Source organism: Calonectris borealis, chromosome 15 (assembly GCF_964195595.1).
Source record: "Calonectris borealis chromosome 15, bCalBor7.hap1.2, whole genome shotgun sequence".
NCBI classification, from domain to species: Eukaryota; Metazoa; Chordata; class Aves; order Procellariiformes; family Procellariidae; genus Calonectris; species Calonectris borealis.
Window position 1 is genome coordinate 20,209,341 of NC_134326.1, and position 18,767 is coordinate 20,228,107.

At 54.2% G+C, this 18,767-nt stretch overlaps 1 protein-coding gene across 6 annotated transcripts in view; it reads left to right on the plus strand.

Moving 5' to 3' along the window:
• Positions 1-7,013, plus strand: part of JADE2 (jade family PHD finger 2) — an 84,210-nt gene extending 77,197 nt beyond the window's left edge. For all 6 annotated transcript variants that reach the window (XM_075164588.1, XM_075164585.1, XM_075164583.1 and 3 more), the window contains one exon: positions 2,415-7,013. In XM_075164588.1, the coding sequence (XP_075020689.1) occupies positions 2,415-3,295 (881 nt within the window). In that variant the 3' untranslated portion in view covers positions 3,296-7,013. The remainder of the gene's footprint in view (positions 1-2,414) is intronic.
• Positions 7,014-18,767: the final 11,754 nt, after the last annotated feature.

Here is an 18,767-nt window from a genome sequence, read left to right on the forward strand (position 1 = left end):
GCTGCTGGAGGCTCCCTGTTTCGGGGAGCAGGGTAAAGAGTCCCAGCCCCTGATCCCTCCTGCACGTACACGGTGGAGTTACACCCGAGGCCGTGGGAGCCTCTTCCATCTCTCCCTTGTGAGCACCAGCCTGAATTACTGAGGTCCTACGGGAGAGACCGCGTCAGAGACATGGTCCCCGGCGGGGCAGGGGATGTAAAATCCGCCCCCCCCAGCCCCAGGGCTCGCACCCGGATTGGGAGAATGTGTTACAAAACCTGTGATGTGCTGCTGAAGAGTGATTTCGCTTTCTGGTGATAAAATCAGACTTACCCACCCCGCAGTAGGGTTGATCCCCCGTATCTTCTGTGCTGTGCACCGATGGTGAGTACAGCACATGGGCTGTGCATTCGCATGGCGTATACTGTCCAGGACCGTGCGGTCGTGCTGGTTGTGCCGGCGGTCCGGGAGCACCAGGAGGCAAGCACAAAGCACAGCCGGTCTCTTGAATTCGCCCGGGGGGGCTCGGAGATGCAGGCTGGCTCTGCGGATGCTTCACCCACCTCCGGCTCTTCCCCATCAGCTGCAACCTACCGCCGCTGGGCAGCGGGTGGAGCTGGGGGGGAAGTAAAAAAAAAAAACAGGAAAAAAAGGTCTTTTTTGACAAGATCCTTGACAACTGCATATAGTTTTTACACGCAATTGGGTTTTTGTTCGACTTCCTCCGGCGCTGTCACCTCTGCCAGCGTGCGGGGCAGGAGGTGATGAGTTCACACGTGCTCAGCTGCCCCGCGGGTGCGCAGGGGGTGCGCCGGTCCCGTGGGGCTCTCGGACAGTCTGCGGGTGCTATAAAACCTTCCTGGGGGTACAGAGAGTTTCTGCGGGAGGTCTGGGGGTCCGGGCCACCCTGCCTTGCTCTGCTTTGCCCATTGCTCGCCCTGACTTTGCTGCTTTCTGTTCATCTCACAGCTGCTGGGTTTTAGGCAGGAGGCCCTTTGGAAATGGGGCTTTTGCGCTCATCTTGTCTCTGTTCTTTGGATTTTCTGGGGCAAATTCCATCAAATGACGGAGGGCTGGGGCGTCTCCGAGAAAAGCTGCCCTCCTGTGAGCCGGGGAAATCAGGCAGCTGACCCAAAGCTTCACCGGGGTCTTGTAACCTCCTGAATTTTGTTAAGGGCTTGAAGCATCTCTTGGGGCTGCAGTCGTCAGAGAAGGGCGGGGGGAAGGCGAGCTCGGCAGCGCCCTTGCCGCAAGACCTCGGGCTGCTCGGCGCCTGGGTACCACGCGATGCCCTAAGCTCATCCCTGCCCCTGCATCCCCTCGCCTGCGTTGGGCTGCTGCCAGGGCGGGGGGCTGTCTTCTCCGAAAGGACCTGCCAGGAGGTGTGGGACTGTCACCTCCACAGTGTCACCTCCGAGGGGGGCCTTGAGCAGCCCTGGCATGGCACAGGGTGTTTTGTTTGCCCCCCCGTGGTGCGGGGTCCCGGCCCGTATCGCTGCTCACAGGGGAGGGTGATGCAAAGCTGTCATCGAGACCGGCAAACGTTGCGGACGTGAGTCACCCTGCCCGTGCCACTGCTCTTTCCCTCTTCTGTTGCTAGGCTGACTGCTTTAAAAGGAGAGCTCTTACCTTAAATCAAAAATCAAACCTCATTTTTCCTCCATCTGTAAAACCGTCTCTGATGTTGAACCCGTGGGTTTCTGTTACGGGGATTACAACTGCGCGTGCTTGTGCAGGTATGCGCCTTTCCAGTTGCTAATTAGACCCAGCCCAGCCCACAGTGCTCACTCCTGCTCTCAGATCATTATTAGGAAATTTTTCAGCTTTCTCCATTCCAGCCTGTCATCTCTGCTCTTCTTCTTCGGTTTTCACGCCTCTCAAGTATTCGGAGATGTTCGGAGATGCCTCCCTCCCTCCCTGCCTTTGCAGCAGATCTAGCACCGGGCCCATCACCCCGCTGACTGCCTGGCTCGGTGGTCCCCGGGGGTTTGGCGGCATGTGGTGGCCCGGTGGCCCCCCCAGCTGCTCCTGGGGGAATCTGTCACCCCTCGCCTGGGCACAAGTCCCGCTCTGGTAGCAGTCACCAAATTTTTAGGCTTACAGCTGGGTTGTTTGTCTGCCACCTTTGCACGGGAATGTATTTTCTACCCACACTGGGTTGGGGCTTGGCATCTTCGCTGCAGAAAGATTCGGGGAGGTTCGCGGAGTGTCGGATGTGGGGGACCACCAGGTTGTTGTGGTGTGACCTCAATGGACCCCAAATTCAGCATTAGTGCTGGAGCAAACCCTCTTCTGTGTCCTGCCCTGGTGCGTTATCGTTGACCTTTTGAGTGTTTCTCGGTGCCAGGGAGTTCTGGTGAAGCTGGTGGCGTTGTCAAAGGGCAGCGTGGCTGTTCCTGGCTCCTGAGGCAATCTTCCCCTTTTGTTTTTTCCAGGCTTGTCAACCTCCTTCCCCATCGACGGGACCTTCTTCAACAGCTGGTTGGCGCAGTCGGTCCAGATCACCGCCGAGAACATGGCGATGAGCGAGTGGTCCCTCAACAACGCCCACCACGAGGACAGCACCCCCGGCCTCTCCGAGGAGCTCCTCCAGGACGAGGAGACCTTGCTGAGCTTCATGATGGACCATTCCCTCCGCTCCCCGTTCAAGCAGAGCGAGGCTACAAAGAAAATGAAAAGCAAAACGAGAACGAACACTAAGAAAAAGCTGCCCAGGAGCAGCCCCCCCGCCGTGGGTGGGAGCCACCCAGAGAGCTCGGAGCCCTGGACTAACAACGCCAGCGACTTGTCGGATGATGCCGCCAAGCCCTTCGCTCCCGATTCCAGACCGAGCAAGTCGGAGAAAGGGGCGGCGAAGCTTCCCGCCGACCGCAAAGGGACGGGCGAGGCGAAAAAGACGGCCAAGAAGGGCTCTCTCCCAAAAGCCGGCGAGCCTCACCCCCCGGCCGGGGCGAGGGGCTGCGCCAGCAAGGAGGAGGAGGAGGAGGAGGAGGAGGAGGAGGAGGAAGAGACGCCGCGCTGCACTCAGCCGGAGCCCAGCCCCGCGGCCAAAGTGCCTGACTCCGTAGGTAGCCCCAAAACCGTCGTGCGGTTCAAATTACCAAAGGAGAGCCGAGGGACTCGGAGGTCGCAGCCCCCCAAGCCCGACGGCGCCGGCGGAGCTCCCTTGCGTCGTTTCGACGCCGAGACGGACGGCTACTTCTCCGACGCAGAGATGAGCGACTCGGACGGGGAGTCCCGCAGCGGCAGGGCGCAGCGGGGCCAGCTGGATGCGGCCGGCGAGGACATCGTCAGGATGAGCATCCTGGCATCCTAACTCCTCCCAACCGCGCCGGCTCGCCGAGGCCTCAAGCCAGTTACAACTGCCATGTCCAATTTCTGCCTGATACCATAGCGAGGGGGATTTTTAATATGTGTATATAGTTGGAAATTCGGCACTGTTGTCTTTCTCTTCTCTATACGCCTGAGATACAGCTTCAGCTTCACCGACATCGATGACCGTGACAGTAGTGGTCCCTCCCCGGATCCCCGCCGGACCCCACTTCCCGGGAACGCGAGCCGGCGCCCGGCGGGACCGATGCCGAGGGTGCCGAGAGGGCGGAGGGTGCCGGTACCCGTGCTTTTGGCAGGGATGACAGTTTAATTAATGGGCATTATTTAACGAGGGGCAGATTTCTGCCCGGGACGGTTGCCCCCGGAGCAGGGAGCGAGCGGAGGGCCGGGCAGCGGCCAGCTGTGGGAGGGGAGTACCCGCCTGCGTGCGCGTATGCGAGGAAGCAAAATAAGCGATACTAAAATAAATAATGACTAAAGCACAAAAAGCTTGTTGGAGGAAAGCGCTTGGGGTGGAAGAGAGCAACATTAACGTTTCTATTTTTAGGAAAAAAAGCCTCGGTCGTTATTTTTCCCCTCACCTTTTCCTCTGGTCGGGATCCGTCCGGGGGCCAGGATGCAAAATTCCTCCCCGTCCCTGCCCCGCGCCTCGACCCCGTTGAGGTCGTTAGAAAAACTGAAGTGAGGTACTCAGGTGAACTGGTCAGCTCTTAGCAAGCTGGAAAATGGAACTGTGGGGCAGGACGGAGGAGAAAAGCATCCTTGGAAAACACCGTGGGGAGTCGGGGTTGGTTTAACCCGGGAGGTTGAGCGAAGTTTTTCTGCCCGTGCTTCTCTCCGACGGCTGCCGTGGTCCCACCGTGCCGGGACGGCACGTTTGAAATCCCCTTTGCACAACGGAACGCTTGGCCCCGAGGCCAAACGTGCTGTCACCAAGGGGAAATGGAAACGCTTGCCTTCACCATTTTGTTTTCCGACTAAACGCTACAATGGAAATGGTGAATTTATTCCTCCCCATCCTTTTTTTTTTTTTTTTTATTCCTTAAATCCTGGTTACAAGCTGTTGACTCGTTGTGGGAGGGTGATTCACAGAAGCTGACATTATAAATATTACAATAATTTAATGCATAAAATGTCCCCAATAAGCCTTAAATGTTGTTTAAAAGCCCATGTTACCTACAAGTCAGGCGAATTTCCATGTTTGCACTTAATTGCACCATTACTTCGGTTTTGGCTTCAAAGGTCACAGTTAAGTCGTGCTACGTGTTTTATTGGAGTGACCCCAGTGTGAGCTCAGGGAACAAAAAAAAAAAGGAATTCACTGAAACTTTTGTTGTTGTTGTTTTTTAAAAATAAAAAATGGTTAAAAAAAAAAACTAAAAAAAAAAAAAAACAAACCTGGGACACTTCTGCAACCGGTTAAACCCATCACTAATCAAAAAAACCTTGCAATTGTCAAACCGATCAGTCAAATAATTTTGTGGATGCCAAAGAATATTTTGACAGTCAAGCAGCACAGCCAGAAACCGGAAACTTGTCATTACGAAAAAATTGGAAGTTATTTAGCAACAAAGGACTAAAGACACACTCATAACACACTGCTGCGGCGTTAGGTTCCAAGCTTGCTCCGAGGGATGCTGCTGCTCCGAGACCGCATCCTGCCGTTTTGATTTCCGATGCTTTTTGCTCATTCCACTGTGAGCTTTCTTTTGAAACTCTGAGACTCCTTCAGTTGACGTTTTAGAGTAGATCATCTTTATCAGCCTTCCAAAGTCCTTATTAGCGATAAAATTTGCAGCAAAGATAAGCGATGACAGCCTAGCTCATCCCAGGCATGGCGAGCGGCGGGGGCTTCGGGTGGGGTGCACCCAGCCCCGGCTAAGCCCGACACTGACCCGGCCGAGACTGACCATGCCTGGGGAGGAATCTTCCTCAGATGGGAAAAATGTTACACGAGTTATTAGCAGGAAAAAAAACCAAACCAACCAACAGAAAATCAGCAAAACGGGAACCACCTTTGGTATAAATTAGCATAACCCATTGAGGTTGGAAATGAAAATCTGCTCATTAATTAAGGCTCAGTATGTTCAGATAATGTTAAATACAGTAAATAGGACTTAGTTTATCTTATCAGGCTTGCTAGCTTTAGCTACAGTATCCTAGTATAAGAGTCATAACAATAATCAATATGCTGCCTTTTAATGAATCTTGCTTCCGTGTGCTTCACTCAATTATGGTTAAAAAAAAAGCAATCCACAAATTTCACTGTACACAGCTCCATTCATCAGCTTCTGCACTACTTGTCTTCTCAGTACAGGAAAGCAAAAAGGGGGAGACTTTAAAGAACAACCAACCCGGCACCGCCAGCCGCGGGCAATAAAACAGTCTGAAACGCTCCCAAAACATCGGGCATCGTATTTTGCCATCGGGAGACGGCGTTTAGGTGGGGAAAGCTAAAGGGGGCTGGGGGGGCACGTCAAACCCGGGGAGAAGAACAGGGAGGGGGGGATAGAGAGGAGAAAAGGGGCTCTCGTGAGCCGCGGGGCTGAGCGAGGGCTGGACCGCAGCAGGACGGCCGCGGCCACCCCGCTGCATCCCCTGCCCGGTGCAGCCTCGCCACCGCCTCGGAGCAGGGGAGCCTGGCGTTCAGGAGAGAAAATGCACAAGGGAAATATTTTTGATGTTACTGTAAATGTATTTTGAAATGAACAGAAAGAAAAAAAAAATAAAAGGGTTTATTTTAGTAGAGAAATGTTGTCTTTTAAGATGTATAAACTGCAGGAATCGACATTTGCACTGTAAGAGCACCCGTTTCCTTGGCGAAGCAGCAGCCGTTGTAGTTGAGATGAGGATGCACGTAGCATCATGCCCTGGTCGCGGAGCACAGCCCCAACATCAGCCCCAGCGCCGATGGCTGCGGGAGTTTCCCGAGGACAGCTCCAATTCCACACACCCGTTTTCCCCACAGCCTTTTTTTTTTTTTTCCTTTTTTTTTTTTTTTTGCTTGCACCTATTTTATGGGGTTTGGAAGCCTGCTGTCCCACGGAGCTGGCCCCAAGGCGGGGTGCAGAACGGAGCCGGGAGGGGCGAGCGGGATGCGGGAGCAGCCGCCAGCGGGAAGATGCTGCGGCAGGGCAGGGCGTGAGGTTTGGTTGTTCTTTAAGGAAATCCCCCCGCGGTTTGCGCCATTCCACATACAAAACAGACCCACTTCACATCAGTTACAGGAAACGATATGAATGTCGCAGGAGGAGAAACCCTTCTGTTTTCTTTGTTTCAAAGAACGTGATGTGCCATTTGTTAATATAAAAGAGAAATATTGAAAATATATTGAAAAGAGCAATTTTAAATTATTTTTGGCTTATGTTGCAATATTTATTTTCTTGTATTAGAAATTCCTTTGTAGAGAAAAAATGTATTTTTCATTAATGCAAAAACCTATTTCTCCTTTTTGTACATTTTCCATGTTAGTTAATCCTTAAAGCAATATAATGTTATCAAACTCGTTCTGTGTGAGACTGTATTATGCATGCTATTTGTGTTGCCTTGGAATAGCTCTGTCTGCCATTATTTTCATCCTGTTTAGATACAGTGTATGCTTTAATACACATTGGGACCATGGCCCATTGCTTATGAAAAAAACCCTTTGCATTCCTCAATGTGTTGGCAAATGCAGTCAATAAAGCAGTGTTTTCTGTGTACCTCCGTGTCGGTGTCGTCAGCAAGGTCACGCAGAGCAGATCTACCCGGGGACCAGAGGGCCCGATGGAGCATCCCAGGGGATGCAGCTCTGAGCCTGGGGGTGCGGAGCTGGTCCGTACCAGCTGATGCAGCAGCTGCCCGTGAACGACGAATTTCTGAATTTCCATCGCGTTTCCACTTCCATTTCCATCGCCAGACTTCAGCGAGCCTTTGGGGAGCGCGGCTGGAGACGGTTGTCAGCGCTGAAGGGGAGAGCCCAAGCAAGAGGGTGCTCACAAAGTCTCCAGTGCCTGAAAGTTTCTGTAAGTCAAGGTAACGACCTTTCTCTCGGAGATTTAAATCTTGTTTTGCAGACTTGGAGCAAAACACACAGGGGGGGCCCCGCTGGGAGACGGGGGGTTCAGGGGAGCAGCCCCTTGCACCAGCAGCCGGCGTAAAATGCTGGGAAGCACGCCGTTACGTTTGCTGTGCAGGGGAGCGAAAGCAAGCTGTGGAATCCAAAACACTGCAGCAACGTGTTGCTGTTTGCAACAGGCTGCTTTTTTCCTGCGGGTTGGGGGCAGGTGGGGGCCGGGGGTGCCCCTCCATCGCACCTCCCCGGGCCGAGCGCGGTGGGAGAGGCAGGGCTCGTCTAGATAGCTTTAAAAACGGTCGCTTGAATGGGACCCACGTCTCCCTGCACACGCACGGGTGGCTTGGAGGCCACGGGCAAGGGTGTCACTTCATTTCAGCAAATAACCCGGTGGGGCTGGGTGCCAGGACCCCCCCTGCGAGGGGTGGGACCCAGCAGTGTGCGGCCGTTTCATCTGGGCGGGCAATTAGTCATCCAGGAATCATTGGCCATCGGCTTTCTTGTCTTTCCTTTTTGGTATTTCCTGGCACATTTTTTTTTTGTGTGTAAAATTGACGAAGTGCCCAAGCTGCTGAAAGAAAATGAGATACTTAATAGACATACTTTGTTCGATTTATTACCAAAGTGATTAATCAGGGAAATCACGGTGCACGGAGAAGACGGTTCTAAAACCATCAGTCTGAGATGGGTCTTCTGGGGGTGGGGGAAGGAGAGAAGGAAATCCACCTTTAAACCATGCCCTTCTGTTTTGCTCTTAAATGAAAAGGCAAAGGATCAGTTATTGCAAACTAAGGATTTCATTACTGGGCTGTGTTATTGCTCGCAGCGCCCGAGGCACCCCAGTGATGAACTGGAACTGCTGGCCGGTCTGCGGAGCCTCATGGCGCAGGCGCGATGCCCGCAGCAGCATGCATGACCCCCACTGTCCAGAGCCACTTCAAGAGTTGTCTTCTGTAATAAGTTTTTCACCTGTTCTAGGCAGGGAGATATTAAAGAGATCAATTTTATACAGCAGGGAGGGAGGCCAGCCCGCCGTGCTCGTGGTTTGAGAAAACCCCTTTGGTTTGACTCCCCTGATTTACCTCCAGCCCTGGGATACTCCCAAAATGTCCGAGGGGGGACGACACACAGCATGGCTGGGCCTGGGAGGTCTGATGCTGGACAACGGGGGGCAATGTCCTCACAAACCGGCAAGGATTTTGTCTCCAAAATATCTGAGCCTCACAGAAGGGAGAGAGCTAGCCAAATCCCTGGGAAGATGCATCCCAGCCCCTGGCCCCTGTGTTAGACCAGAGGTGGCTGGGGTGGTCTGGCTGGGTGTATGGTGGGAATGGACATGGGAAATGGAACCCAAATACCTGGAGGTAAGGGAAGAGAGAAGAAAATTTGGGGCATCTAAAAGGACTACGTCGCCTCTGTGCATCCCTCCTTTCCCAGAGAGCCCATACTAGAGACAATAACCGAGACAACGATGAAACCAACCCACTAACAATAGCTCGGCTCCGTATTTCTGGCATCCTTCTTTTTAGGAAAGCGCCTTCTACCCCAACTAGCTGGCTCTTGCAGGAGCGAGGAGCTCCTCGAGGCCAGGACCCAAACCCTGGGTACCCAAACCCGGGCAGCACCCCTGCTGCCCATCACCATCAGCGGGCGAGAGCCACCGGCACCGGTCCCCGAGCCACCAACCGCGAGGGTCACCGCTGTTTGTCCAGGCACCCACCAGAGCGGGGACAGCCAGCCCTGGGGCTCCACCAGCAGCACCGCATCCTTCTCCTACAGCCCAGCCTGAGAAATACTTCCCCAATAAAGTTACGAAAAGCCATTCTTATGAAAAAATACGTATTTATAGGCACTTATAGCACATAGGGTTTCCCTGTGTTGCCTGCTTGGGGTTTGCCTATAGTACCCTCGTCACAGACGGTGCTGGATGCCTCAATCGGGAGCAAGCAGGCAAAGAATCATTTCAGTTTAATTGCAGAATAAATGTTAGGCTATCTCCTATATGTTTTGCATAAGGATTGCAAGTGCCACCATAAATACTAATGGGGCAAATATGCCCCAGTGTCAGTAAATCATCAGCGACGGATGTGAAAATGAATTAATTTCTCTTCAACTTATCCTGAAAGAATTGCAGTAAGATCTCATTTTATTGTGTTTGATTAAGTGCTACTGTATAAAATAATTTCCCTTAACCGTTAAAAATGCTGGTGCTGTACTTCTGCATAAATGCCTCTAATGCGATGAGAGTGTATTTAATATTTACTCTTCCAAAGTTAATACATTTAGGAGAGACATTTTGTGTGCTAAAAATAGTACCGTGGTCTTGGATTTCCATGTAGGGCTGTGAAACGAAGTGTCTGCTGTGATTGCAACAGATGAATAATTAAGAAAAAAACTCTAAGAAAATAAACAAACCTATGACTAACCCACAAAACAAGGGAAAAATCCCGCTCCAGCCAACGCCGACCCTGGCTGGACCAGCTGGGTTTCACAAGCGCTGCTTCTGCCTTGACGTCTTGCCCGTCCCAAACTCCACTTGACAACCTCATTCCCTGTTCATTTAATGCACAAGTTAAAAACAGACTCGTGCCTGCGACCTGCAGGGTTTAACCGGGCACTTTTTTTTCCTGGAGGATTAGCGTGGGGAAGCAGCAGTGATGAGATGGGGCTGGTTTTGCTTGCGGGCAGCTCTTTCTGGCTCCATACGCTGGAGATCATCCACAGAGTCGTGGTGGGGAGGTGCTCGGCCCCCAGCCAAGCGGTTTTGGGGGCACAGGGTGAGCCCCCGGCTTTGCCCGTATCCGTCCCTCACCCGTGAGAGGGTGCTGCGGGCGCTGATCCTGGACCTTGTACAGGGGTATAAATCATGCAATTTATAGGGGAATTAGAAGGAGTAGGAGGAATACAGCCCCCTTCCAAAGTCAGGAGTCGGATGCTGGGGGTGCTGTTCGTGCTGTGGGTGCCCTGGGAAATGAGCCCCGGGGGTGTCCGCGAGCTCTGCTGGTGTGTGCGGTGGTGGGATGGCGTTTCCCAAACTGGTGGGGTGGCATTTCCCAGCCAAACCCACTCTGCTGAGTATCAGACGCAGTGTTTTTGCGCGGGAGTAGCTGCTGTATGTTCTGATGTAATAAAGATTAAAATAATTGACTGCCCGTGCTTATATTTTAAGTGGTACTTTATAATGCTGACACTGAACACTAGGAGAAAAGGCAGAGGTTAAAATATGCCTGTTACGGCTTGGTCATTAGCAGCCCTTGAATGAGCTTGAAATGGTCTGATCAATGAAATGGAGTTTTTCCTGGGAGGCAGGCAGGTCAAAAAGCAAAATAACACATCTGCAGCCATAACTCCCGAGAAAATCATTCTCAGGAGGGAGGTGCTGTGTTTGTTTAGGGCGCTGCTGCCATCAGAGCGGGACACCGGCCGTCCACGCGGGTCTGGACCTGCCACGTGCTCTGCCTCCGTCCAAGCATCCCCCTGTGCCGCTGGAGTGCGACGGGCAGTGCCAGGCACCCTGCAAGCGAGAGAATTCCCTGCGGAAAACAAGGTACTGAAACCTCTTCCAAGAACACTCGGCTAAAAATAGGTGTTTGTTGTACGGGATACCACAAATAACACTCACGCTGCGCAGAGGGACCGGCAGGCAGGGGATAAATTCCTGCCCTTAATAAGCAAGCAGGATCAATAAAGCATTTCTGGAAGAGGGAAATCAGCAATTTTTGCAGCTCCAGCTTTAAAATGACTAAGTTTGGGGGATAAAGCATAGCAGCAAGGATGCCGGTCCTTGTGCCGCACATTCCCAAAGAGAGTTTGAGCCAGGGGCCATCCTGGGCGACACAGGAGTCCTCGACACCCAGAGGGACCAGCACCCAGACCTGGGGTGGGCCGGCCCCCCTGAAGGGCTGCTTCTGGAGACCCGTGGGGAATGAGCTGGTTCCAATCAGCTTTTTAAATCCACGCTGCAGAGAGCACCCTCCGGAGCAGCGCAGAGCCACGCAGCCGTCCAGAGGCAGGACGGGGACACGCATCCCCTGTGCCCCGAGCATCGCCTCCTCGGCACCAGCTCTTCTCTAGCAGCAAAAGGCACCCATGGCTGATTTTTCAGGCTTTCTGAGGCGCGGGGATGCCGAGGCACGCAGTCGGGCGCGGGACAGCAGCGCTGCCGTGTATCGGCACGGCAAGAGCCAGGAGTGTGCCGAGCCGTGAGGACTTTGGTCGCTCCTCTAGCCTGCAAGCATCTCCCCAGTCCTCTGCGTGTGCTAGACAACAGCTACAAAACTGGCTGATATAAATACAGCAGGAGGAAGAAGCTCTATAAATAGCCGAGCTCCGGGAGTGCCGGCTGGGAGCGGCGTGGGCACGGCATGGCACCGGCAGAGCCGGAGCCGAGCGTGTGCCAAGAGCGGCCGTGCCTCCCCCGCGCCAACAGCACCCGCAGCCGCCTCTCAGCGACCCACCAGCCCGCCTGCCACGCGCGGGCGATTTTTTCCATCCCAAGCGTTAGAAAACAGTGGGTGAGGATGAAGTAACTGCCCCACCTGCCACCAAGGGAGATGTCACGGCCGCCTCCGGCCCACAGCTGCCTTCTACGGCTGGAAAACATGACCTGAGCTGTGGAACTCGGCCAACCTGGTCCTCCCAGTCCTACAAGGTGGAGCAGCTCTGGTGGGAAGTACCCTGCAAAGGTATTTCCATCCAGCTCTCTTCCATCGAAGGCGAAGCTGGATGGAAGGGAGCGGGAACGCAGGGGGTTGGGGAGCAACCAGCCACCAGCGCGTGTTACAGCGGTAACTAGATATAATTATCAATCGAAGACACCCTCGAGCTGGGAAAAGCCTTAACTGCAGCGCTGACCTAGATTATTCCCAGCGTCGGTGAGGTCGCAAGCAAATAGAAAATCTCTTTGGAGCATGAAGTGTTCCCGCGGTGCCCAGCAAGGGCCGAGCGGGAGGTGGCTGCTCGGGCCGTCACCTTCTCCGAGGAAGAGGAGGGAGATGCTTCAGGAGGGTGTTGGGGAAAAGCCCCCGAGCAGCGCGGGCGGCAGCAACCACGCCGGGTCGGGAGCAGCAGAGCTGCCCGGGTGCTCGGCACGGCACCGACAGCCCGGCGCGGTGTCCGGCACGGCACCGACAGCCCGGCGCGGTGCCCGGCATCCCCTGGGAACCCCAGCTGCAGTGCAAACCTGGCCCACCGCACGGTCCATCAACGGGATTGCAAATGTCTGACGAGTAACTTCCCTGTAAAGTCGTTTGTTCAGCCTGTCCCTTACAAACCTCCTCCGCTGAACAGCTCGCCGAACGCCACTGGGAGCAAAGCAAGGAGCAGAGATCAGCTTTAAACCTCGAGGGATGATCTCCTCTCCAAGCCCAGTCGAGCTCTACATACTTTCCAGCACTTCAAAAGACAGTTAAATTAGCTTAGCTATCTCAGGCCATTCAAAGTTTACCAGGCAGAGCAGGGATGCGGACCCCACAGGTACTGTACACCATGTTTTTCTTGTTCTTGCAGATTTTGTTGTCTTTTACCTAATATTTAGATGTTGAGTGATTCCTTATTTAACACCATCTTATCTGTGTGATACGAATCTGCAGCTGTGACATTTCAGGGTTATTGCCTTTGCAGCATCTGTAATAACAGAAGGATGAAAAAAGTCCACATGCATATGGGACAAGGCAAATATGCGCTGAGTATTTGGGGTTGTTCTACACGGAGCGAAGAGATAACGGATTGTTTCCCATGTGACGAGTATGGCAGTTGCAAGGGAAAAAAAAAGGTTGGCTCCGGGTGTTTTTATTGCGCTAGTCCTCCCTGCCCACCTCCCCTCTGGGTCTCGGCAGCGCCTCAGCAGGAAAGTTGGAAAAGAGCCCGTTAAATGCAGGGTACAATACACCAAACCACCAGGAAACCCCGCAAAGTCTGTGTCGAAACGTCCCTTTCGCAGCTCTGCTTGCGAGGTTGTGCTTGGGTCTGGTGGTAAGAGTAATGGTGAACTGCTCAGCTTTCACCCTGGTTTTCTCTGAACTTCTTCAAAGAGCGGGCAGATTTTGGCTAAGGTGCCTTGAGAGCAAAGTTTACAGCTTTTGAAGGCTGTAAACTTCCCCAGGAGGATTGTTTTGGACTGGAACAGGGTGTGCGGCGGCAGGGAAGCGCAGGGGTAGGATGGGTGCATTTGCAGCTCCTGGCAGAAACGCCTAATGCCCCGATAGTCAGCAAAACCGAAACAGAGTCCGGACAAGATGCTGAAAAATACTGTTCCTTCATTGCAGGGGAAATGGCCTGGATAAATCAATAGATTTTTTTTTTCTCTTTCTTTCCTCTCTGGTTTTTTTCAGCACCGATGATGCCGGTTTCTGCCAGCAGCTCTGCTTTCCCTTCCGGGTGCAGAAGGAAGAGGCCAACACACCCAGCGGGAGAACACATCACCTTCGGGGTAGTTCATCACCAAGGAACAACCCCCTCCGCTCCGTAAGCCAAGCCCGGCTCCTCGGGGACCGCGCACCCGCGGAGGTGGAGGGGTGCAGCACTGGTGCCTGTTGTATTAATTGCAGCGGGGACTCTGGTATTTTCCAAACTCCTGGCACCTGGGGACGGCTCATCTGCAGGGAATACCTTGGGCCTGCCTGCTTTTATAGACTGCACAGAGTAAGAGCAGATTTATTTCCCGAATGAACTATTAACCTCGGTGTAACTCTCTGCTTTCTGATGGAGAGACAGAGGATGCCATTTACCAGCTTATGAGACTGCTCCCTGGCTTGTTTTTTATACTTTCATAAAATCTTTGGCATAGCTAAGGATTCCCATCTCCTTACAATTAAATGGACAACACCGCCTGCTTGAGCAAACAGAATTACCTTACACTAACGAACGCGTGGCCGAGGGAGCCCGAGGGCAACGCTGCCTGCTAGCCAGATGGAAACGCGCTTGGACCCTCGCAAAAATCACATTTCGGCTGGTTTCCCCGTCTGAAGGCAGTGTTTGCTGGCTGCTGGAGGAGAGATGGGATGCAGGGGGCTGGCAGCAGTGAACTCCTCATGCATTCACAAACTCACTTTGCGTTTTTGGTTTCTGTATGTGTCAATGAGAGGGATTTATTGGAATGAGGGAATCAGGGCATAGGGAAAGGTTTGCTGGCTGGGGCTTGTGTGGATCTGAAGGGCTGCACCGCTGGGGTAAATAAGCAAGGAATTAGCTCATAACTGAATGGCAGGAGAGAACCAGGAGTCAGTTCCCAGCAGGGACTGAAACATCTCCCAGACTCAGCCGTCGACTAAACCCAGCTCAAATGAGCTTTCGCAGCTCTCTGAAGGTAAGCGGCAGGAGCAGAGGTCTCACTGACAAAACATCTCCATCCCCTTTGTTTTGTGCCTCTTTGCCTTTCCCGGGAAGGCGCCTGGGGCCGGGGCTTGTCCCCCCCGTGGGACACGGCGCTCGGTGCGGGGCTGTCCCCCCCGAGGATGCTCCCTCGAGCTGGTGCAAGCAGAAACCCCGCCGCAGGCAGCAGTTTCGTCTACATTTTGCTCTGAGATTTTGACTCAGAACGAAACTCACTGCTGGGGGGGGAGGTGGGACCTGAAACACCGAAACCCGGGGGAGGCTTGCACCCGCGCCCGGGCGCAGAAGGCAGCAGGGAGGCTGCCGAGGGCTGACACCGCTCATCCCCGGCGACCTCCGACACTCAGCCCCCTCTGCTCCCAAGCCTGGCCTCCCATGGGTGCTGCAGCCCCTTTTAGGGTGCTCTTGGACCGATCTGAGCGAGAAGCCTGACAGGCTCAGCTCTGCCGCAGAGGGATTTGTTTTTCATACTGTGACACCACCAGATGTAAACCTAAAGAAAAGCCCGGACTGAAACACTGCTGCGGCCGACCCAGCCCCGCTCTGCTCCTCTGATGACTGATCCGAATTCCCCAGCCCGCACGCTGGCTTTGCCGACACGAGCGCCCCGCAGAGCTGAGCCCTGCCGCAGCTCGGTGCAGCTCAGTAACACGGGGGGATTCCCAGCTCCAGCGTGTGCAATTATGACCCCAAATTATCAAGGCAGGGAACATAACAGCTCCTTCCTAACCAAGACGAGGAGCCCGTGGTGCTGCCTGTCCCAGCCAGGGCTCAGCCCCTGCCTTTCCGTTCCCCAGGGCCATCGTCTCCCCTCGGCGCAGTTTTGGCACCTTCACCTGGGGAAGGGGAGGGAGGGGAAGGCATCGCTCGGCGACACCGAGAGCATCATCTTCCCCGCGAAACGCGTGAGTCATCTCCGCAACGTGCAGCCGGTGTCAGCCCGAGACACAGGATCCCAGCGCTCTGCCCACACGCTGCTGAAGAGAGCCAGCCAAAACGAGCGCGTTCGGCTTCCCGGCAGCACCCGGCCCCCTCCTTCCTTCCTCCCCCCGCCGCCACTTTCAACAGCCACCAGCTCTGCTCGAAAGGATGCTGCTTTTTGGAGGCTTTTTTTTTTTTTGCAGTTGATCTGGGCCAGCTGGCTTCAGAAAGAAAACCCGGGGCTTGTCTCCCCCTCCCCGAGTTACACGCAGCTCTCCAAGCAGTTTGTGTTGGGTCTGATGGGGTGGAGAGGGGCTTTGCTCCAAGAGAGCTTCCCCTCGCTGCGCACACACGCGCTGCGCTGGCAGCACAGCCCTGCCGGGCGCCTGCCCACCCCGGCAGCAGGGATGGGGACAGGGACAGGGACGGGGACCCCCGAGGTACGCCAGGATGCTCAGCATCGCCGCAGCCTGAGGACCATCAGCCGCTCCATGCTCTGTGTCTGCAGTGCTCTTTGCTTACTGATGAAAACAGCGTGAAGATGTTACCGCAATTATTTTATGACTTCTCAAGTCTAATTCGATGGCAAAGTGGCACTCCAGCCCCGCAGGCAGGCGATCGTGCAGCAGAGCGTGCCGGAGCCGTCGGTGCTCCTCCAAATGACACTGGGTTGTCCCCGTGCGTCCGTCCTGGTGGCTCACCACCCAGCAAGGCGGTGCGTGGGAACTAGGCTGGACCTGGCAAAATAAATCCACAAATAAATAAAACCCTCGGAAAAAGCAACACTCAGCCTGCTGCAGGTAGCGTTTGCCCCAGCCCACACCAGCTCGCCCAGCCCAGCCGCCCCCGGGACGGCCGGGAGCAGGAGCTACCCAGAGGGATGTGGGGCTGTGCACGGAGAAGCGGCTTTCGCGGCAGCAGCACATGGGAATTGTTCCTTTCTGCAGGAATACGAGGCAAAGCTCCCTTGGCTGCGGCGGGGACAGCACCAGTGACACCGTACCTGTTTAACCGCCTGTTAAACCAGCGGCCTCGCTCCCTCTCCGGCACCTCGGCTGTGCCCCGTGAGCGGCTGCGTGCCACATCCACACGTTATTTGCTGCCACCTTGAAGACCGGTGGCACGACCCTCGGTCACTGCCTTTAGCTGGGACGACTGAACTACGCGGTCATGGCCCAAAGCCCAGACGTCTCCTTGGTCAGTGCCTTTGAGTGACATTAAAATGGGCTCGGGGTCTGTCCTGATCAACACCCGCCGGGGCACGCTCCAGCCCGGGCACTGCCGCCTCCGGGCGGACATCCCAGCACCGGGAAAGCATTTTTTGGAAGTGCAGTGCTGCTGGGCTGGCTTGAAGCTGCCATGGGGATCACACCGAGTGCCTGCGGAGCAGCTTCATTCCCCTGGGATAGCTTAGGAGCAGCTGAAGAAACCGTCCCACCACCCGCTGCGGTGCCTGTTGGAGGGGCAGCTCCGCCACTTCGGCACTTTATTGAGCACCGCATTAACCATTATTTCAGCAAACGATGCAGCAAACCGCAGGGGAAGGGTGGGGAGACGCTGAAATTTGCAGGCTCTTGTAGGTACAAAGGCTGCATAGCTGCATGGCACGCACTTACCCATGTGGTTTTTGCAGAGAAATCGTGCGAATAAATATAAAGCAGCACTTGCTGTAGAGACCGAGCACGACCTGCCTGGTGGGAGACAGAGCATCCCGAGAACTGCCGCGTCCCCCGGCTCAGAGTCACGCAGCTCGAAAAGCACTTCGAGACCTTTTTCAGCTGAAAGCTGTGGACAGCTCGAGCCAGAGGGAAGTGGGTGCTTTCAAGAAGAGGCTGAACTTCTTCTGGAAGTAATTGCAGGCACTCGGCGCGGTGGAGCAGCAGGCACAGATGGAGGCTGGGGATAACACAGCAATAGCCCCAGCCTGAGCAGAAGGGGCTTCTGTTTAGTGCGATGCTTAAACTGCGAATTTCCCACAATAACCTCAATACCTCTCCGGTTTTCCTAACGCAGATGTGAACCGCAACGTGAAATGCCTTTAAAACACAAACATGGCCTAACACCTGCTATAACGTTTTCTGTGCCGCTCTTGCTGAGAGAAAAACAATAAAAAAAGGCTGGGTGGCATCAACAACCACCAAAAAGCAAAACTGTGGCGAAGCTGCCAGATTAAAGAGCATCTCCTGGTGCAGCTCCCACCTGCGGGCGCAGAAGTTTTCAGGCTGAGCATCCCACCAGTGCCAACATCTGCATTTACCTGAGATGAAAAGGGTTTTTAGCTTTATAAGAGTATCTTATAGGCACAATTATATTGAATATCTTACAGGAAAAATGATATTCATAGAATTTAAGGTTGAAAATCCAATTCCACATGGGAAGAGAGAGAGGCCTTGGCGCATGTCCTTTCGAGTCATGACACATGGCATCAGCCATGGCCAAGGCTCAGCCCTGGGGCGCTCGTGGAGCAGGGGGGTCCCTGCACCCCTGTGGCAGCTGCTCATCCTGGACAGGGACCATCCTCTGAACTCTGCTTCCAAGGATTCAGAGGGCCACCAAGAAGCTGCGGTATACGTCGGTGGTTTGGATAGTGGCTTTTTACAACTATTTTTGCTTTTTGCTGGTATTCCTGGGTACTGGGAGCCCTCCTGCTGGGTGCTCGGGACCAGTGAGGGTGATGGAGGCTGAGGGTTCCCCCACCTTCCCACTCGGGCCAGGCAGGACCGCAGCGAGCCCGGCTCCAAGGACAGCGAATCCCCCGTGCCCTGCACAAATCTGCGTTTTATGCTACAAGGGATGAAGAACCACTGTCCTCGCAGCTGTCTGACATGAAAATTATTCTTTGGGAATTTCCTGGCGTGGGGAAGGGAAAAAGCCACCCAAATCCAGGCAGGACACCACAGAAGCCCAGTTTCAGGTGCAGCCTCCACCACCCAGGCAGGACCCTTCTCCCCGACCCCCTTTTCTCCCCGGGACGCCAGCACCCATCTGCATCCCGCACGCCGGTGGTTTCTAACCAAAGGCCACTGCCAACTAGACCGAGACCACCCGTTCATTTTCCGTTAGACACTGGAGAGACATAAGATGATACTTCAACTTAATTATATAATAATTAAGCCCTCATATTCCTGTCATCTGCAACTGTCAACGG